At 37.5% G+C, this 6,000-nt stretch overlaps 1 protein-coding gene across 3 annotated transcripts in view; it reads left to right on the forward strand.

The window, feature by feature from the left end:
* LOC129218174 (serine protease 30-like) overlaps positions 1–5,754 on the forward strand; it is a 101,461-nt gene extending 95,707 nt beyond the window's left edge. For all 3 annotated transcript variants that reach the window (XM_054852390.1, XM_054852391.1, XM_054852392.1), the window contains one exon: positions 5,460–5,754. In XM_054852390.1, coding sequence (XP_054708365.1) covers positions 5,460–5,621 — 162 coding nt within the window. In that variant the 3' untranslated portion in view covers positions 5,622–5,754. The remainder of the gene's footprint in view (positions 1–5,459) is intronic.
* The last annotated feature ends 246 nt before the right edge of the window (positions 5,755–6,000 follow it).

Raw genomic sequence — 6,000 nt, forward strand, 5'->3', positions numbered from 1 at the left:
ATTCAAACTTCTAAGTGTACACAATGTTTATCAGTAAAGCGTTTACAGACTTTCAGGGCAGATAGAGTACACCTAGACGGGGGGAAACACATAGCAATGCATGGTCGGAAGAACTTTCCTGGCGCGGTAGTGACAACACCAATCACCAAAAAGACAAAACACGAATAAGAAAAGAGAACATGTTCAGAATCTTTAGTACAGCAAAAAACTAAGGAAAAAGAAAATTAAGGGGCCAACGATCATCATCAAAGAAGGTGTTCGAAATTACGACCCCGCCAGTAATATCGAAATTTAGCAAAAATACCGGGCGGGTCCCGGACTTCCTGGTGGAACAAAAACCACGTGTACGCATGCACCGTCATTTGATGCTTCGGTTTACGTAGCAACATCTGTTGTATGCACCAGACAAATCTTACCAGTATTTTTGCTGCATTAAAAATAATAAACATGTTTTCTCATCTTAATCGTGCCCTGTCTTACGCTTTGTGTCGTCACTATCGCGTCTAGGTGCACTGTATCTGCCCTGAAAGTATGTAAACTCTGTACTGATACATCCTGTATACTTATTTATGCGTGCAAACACGAGTAAATACTTGTATATACGAGTATGTTCGTGTACATACTAGAATTTGTGTATGGATACGTGTTAACCCGACTAAACTCGCGTACAAAGGTAAATTTGTATTTAAACGTTTATATACATATTTATGCATGCATATACGAGAAAATACGTGTACAAACGAGTAAGTGCGATTCCACACGAGAAAAGACGTAAAGATACGTGTTTAATCTGAGTATACTCGTGTACAATGGTACATTTTTATTTTTACGCGTATATGCATATTTATGCATTTTTACACGAGTAAATACGTGTATATACGAGTGTGTACTTGTACACACGAGAATATGCGTATAGATACGTGTGTTACCTCTGTACCCAAGTGTACTCGTGTACAGAGGTAAATTAGCTTTTAAACGTGTATATATATATTCATGCGTGCATATAAGAAAAAATACTTGTATTTTCGAGTATGTACGTGTACAGACGAGAATATGCGTGTAGATACTTGTTTAACCCGAGTATACTCGTGTACAGACGTACATTTGTATTTGTAAGTTAAAATACATATTTATGATGCATACACGAGTTAATGCGTGTATATACGAGTAAGTACGTGTATATACGAGTATGTGCGTGTATACACGTATGTAAACGTGTTAATCCGAGTATATACGTTTACACACTAATTTTGTATTTGCCACGTGTATGTACATCAAAGTACGTGCAAACACAAGTAAATACGTGTATATACAAGTATATAAGTGTAACTTGTTATCCCGAGCATATTGGTGTACAGATGTATATTTTTATGTCCAAGTGTATGTCAATTGCAGATACAAAGAGGGGTCATGAAGGTCAGGACCCGCTCCCCCCCCACACCGCGGGGAAAATTTTGAACGTTTGCTTGAAAAATACAAAAAAATATCGAAACCATGAGAAAATGTAATAATCTTTTTGAAATTTTTTTTTTGGAGGGGGGGGGGAGGGGCATTACAGTAGAACCTCGATAATTTGAATTAATTGGAATCCGACCCAATCCGGACTACCGAAAATCCGTAGAATGAAAAAAACAAAACAAAATAAAACATACTCACTGAAAATCACCTTAAAAGGAAACACATTAAATTACAAATAAACAGTAAACATGTCTACTTTGTTATTACAAAGTCTGTAATCTTCTCCTGTGACAGTTCAATTTTTTCCCTATCGAGTAAAACAAATTGATTCAAAAGTTGCATAGCGAAGAAAAGGGAACTCAATCAACGATATAACACGGTCTTGCCCGTGAGAGGGTTAAATAAATAATTATTATGGAATTTTGACGATCGCTCTTTAAATGTAAAGGGAAATCGGTCAAATCGATCGAGCCGGATTATCCGGGGATCCAGACTAACGGGGTCCGTGGCGCCGACTTCAAATTTGTAAGGTTTGTTTTTAAAAAATTTTCGTGTTTTAATAGATTTTTTGAAGGTGGGGGAGCCCCCCAGAATATGAGGGACTTTCTTATTCAAGGAGAGGTAACCCCTTACGTAAGTTACTCAGAAACAGACCATGCATCAGCCATCTGGATTTAAAAAAATCAAAAATTTTATTCCAATAAAACCAGAAGCAGTGTGGTCTACGGGGGGGGGGGGGGGCGTGTCAGTGGAGAGGTTGGTTCAAACTTAAAATTTTTAGCGCTTGTTTTTGAAAAAAAATTTGTACTTATGTTTTTTTGGGGGAGCCCCCTTCCCCCGTAATTTGAGGGGGGTTCAATCTAAAGGGAGGGTATCCCCTTAAGTAAGTTACTTTGAAACAGAACAAGCATCGGCCATCTGGATAAAAAAATTCAAGCATTTTATTCGAATAAGATCAGAAGTGGTGTGGCCTACGGGGGGGGGGGATTAGTGGGGCGGGTGGCGCAGACTTCAAACTTTTAAGGTTTGCTTTTGGAAAATTTTCGCGTTTTTAACCACCCCCATAATTTGAGTGGAGTGAATTTCTTTTTGAGAGGGGGGCATCCCCTCATATAAGTAACTGCAATATGGAAAAGGCGTCGGCTATCTGGATATGAAAAAAATCAAGCCTTTATTCCAGTACTAGTGGTACCCGCACGGCTTTGCCCGTAATAGAAAATTAAAAGGTCTTTTGGTCCGCCTGTATATTTACAAATAATGTATGGTGAATTTTATCGCCAATTGGCTTATGCCCCAATTGGCTATTATGTTGTGGTTCCACGTTATGGTAATCTCGTCCATCTTATGATAATTTTGTTCCTAAAATCGGAATAGAAAAATAACCACATCGAATTTTCGAAAAATCGCTTCGAGGTGCACAACCCCATGATACAAACTAACTTTGCCAAATTTCATGAAAATCGGCAGAACAGTCTAAGCGCTATGCGCGTCACAGAGATTCAGACTCCAGACAGAGAGATTTTCAGCTTTATTATTAGTAAAGATTATGTGAAAAAAGGCTTAAAATTTTAATAAAAAATTAATAAAATCGAATTTTCGAAAAATCGCTTCGAGGTGCACACCCCCATGCTTCAAACTAATTGTGTGTCAAATTTCATGAAAATCGGCTGAACGGTCTAGACGCTATGCGCGTCACAGAGATCCAAACATCCATACAGAGAGACTTTTAGGTTTGTTATTTAAAAAGAATGAAAAAGGAGAAAGATAAAGAAGTAAAGAAAAGAAAGATAAAGAAAGATAATTTTCGGAACAAATTCTTTCCCATTTTATTAAATTTCTGTAAAAAATGGGCTTAAAATTGGTGTAGAAAAAGAACAAAATCGAATTTTCGAAAATTCGCTTCAAGGTGCACACCACTATGCAACAAACTAACTGTGTGTCAAATTTCATGAAAATCGGCCGAACGGTCTAGGCGCTATGCGCGTCACAAAGATCCAGACATCAAGACATCCTCCGGACAGAGATAATTTCAGCTTTATTATTATTAAAGAATGTGAAAAAGGGCTTAAAATTTTAATAGAAAATTAATAAAATGGAATTTTCAGAAAATCGCTTTCGAGGTGCACACCCCCATGCTTCAAACTAATTGTGTGTCAAATTTCATGAAAATCGGCTGAACGGTCTAGGCGCTATGCGCGTCACAGAGATCCAAACATCCATACAGAGAGACTTTCAGGTTTGTTATTTAAAAAGAAAAGAAAAGGAGAAAGATAAAGAAGTAAAGAAAAGAAAGATAAAGAAAGATAATTTTCATAACAAATTCTTTCCCATTTTATTAAATTTCGGTGAAAAATGGGCTTAAAATTGGAATAGAAAAAGAACAAAATCGAATTTTCGAAAAATCGCTTCGAGGTGCACACCACTATGCAACAAACTAACTTTGTGCCAAATTTCATGAAAATCGGCCAAACGGTCTAGGCGCTATGCGCGTCACAGAGATCCAGGCATCCAGACATCCTCCGAACAGAGAGAATTTCAGCTTTATTATTAGTAAAGATTGTGTGAAAAACGCCTTAAAATTTTAATAGAAAATTCATAAAATTGAAGTTTTGAAAAACCGCTTCGAGGTGCACACCCCCATGCTACAAACTAACTTTGTGCCAAATTTCATGAAAATCGGCCGAACGGTCTAGGCGCTATGCGCGTCACAGAGATCCAGACATCCTACAGACATCCTCCCGACAGAGAGACTTTCAGCTTTATTATTAGTAAAGATAAAGAAGATATAGATACGGAAGACCAAAAGCAGTATTGTGTACCAAATGGGGGGGGGGGTAGTGTGGGTCATGTCGCAAACTGCGTCAGTCCAAAGGGGGTGTTTTTAAATATTATTGATTTTTTAAGGTCTTAAATCGGTAAGGGGGCAGTCCCTCAACCCCCAATGTCCCCCCCGTAACACATTAGGAGCTACTTAATATTCATTGGGGGGGGGGAGAAGAGAAAGGAACCCCTTAAAGAATCCAAACGCAATCTGTAGTTTTAACAGTGTAGATATTTTTCAATCTGATTAGATTTAGTATAAATTTTAATCTGACGAAATTTAATCTGATTACTTTAGTTGACTAAATCAATCTGATTAAATTAGTTTGACTGAATTCAATCTGATTAATTTAATCTGAACTAAATCAATCTGAACTAAATTAGTTTTTTTAGTCAACTAACGAGTTAGTTTAAACTAACGTTAATCTTCGTCTGTAATTGAATTAAATTTTTAAAATATTAGTCTGAACTAAATGGAAGTCAGATTACTTTAGTCGATAGAGGATTTAGTTGATTAATGCCCAACACTGATAATAACTAAAAACTACGGAAACTTCTCATGCAGGTAAAGAAAATTTAAGAAAATTGAACAACTCTTTATTGGGGACCATCAAAGCCTAATTTTATCTTACGTCAAATTAATAACAGACATTTGCAAACTCTATTAAATCTAAATCGCCTCCAACATCTAGCCTGTGAGAAGAGGCAGTGATGATTAAGTGGTGCTCATTTCCTTTGCAATGATGATGAAGGCGTATGCATTTCCGTTATCTCTCGATCATAATTACTGACTTGCGCAATTTCTTGATGTTTCTGAAATGAGTACATTTTACTGAACAAAACGAAGTTAATTTACAAAGTAAATGAAATTGTTGTTTTTTCTAGAAATTACTGTTTGCGGAACGTTAAAGCTGTAAAATTTCTATCAAGAAATCTGTCGTGTTTCCTAATCCAGTGGAGTCAATACGGGGGAGGGGGGGAGCGGTCCCCCTGGGTGTTACCGTCGGGGGGGGGGCACCCAAAGTGGAATTGACTGAAAATTATATGAATTTCATGCTTACATAGAACAATAAAACTTTTTTTTTTGCGTTTGGGGGAGGGGACACCACATATTATGGCCCCGGGTGTCACCCATGCTAGATACGCCACTGCCTAATTGCATGTCTTTTTTTTTCTTTCAGGGGGATAGCGGAGGTCCGTTAGTTCTTTACAGAAATCGACGATGGTATTTGATCGGACTGGTATCCACTGGAGGTCACTGTGCTGCAGCAATGCAACCAGGCATCTACACCAGAGTGTCTTACTATAAATCATGGATAGCGAGAATGTTATTGCTTCATTAATAGCGAAAATTCAATTTTTCTACATTCCAAACATACACTGTTAAAAATTCAGGAAACTTATGGTAAATATTACTGTTACATGGAGTGTTTACAGCACAAAAAAAAATTAATGTAAATTGTATCGAAAAAAATAAACAGCAGCTCCAATTGATACACCACTTGACTTACAGTGCAAAGCACATAACACCGCATTTCCCCTTTATCAATGTGTCCCAACTGGTATGGTGGTCGCCAACACCGCCGGATAATACGAAGGTCCCGAGATCGAACCAGCTGCTCACATGTTGTGCGTTTTAATTCTCGTTTATTCTATGTAATATTCTACAGTAACATAGCATTTTACGGTAAAAGGTACAGGGCAACATGGATGTTAGTAACT

The sequence above is a fragment of the Uloborus diversus genome, chromosome 3 (genome assembly GCF_026930045.1).
Source record: "Uloborus diversus isolate 005 chromosome 3, Udiv.v.3.1, whole genome shotgun sequence".
NCBI classification, from domain to species: domain Eukaryota; kingdom Metazoa; phylum Arthropoda; class Arachnida; order Araneae; family Uloboridae; genus Uloborus; species Uloborus diversus.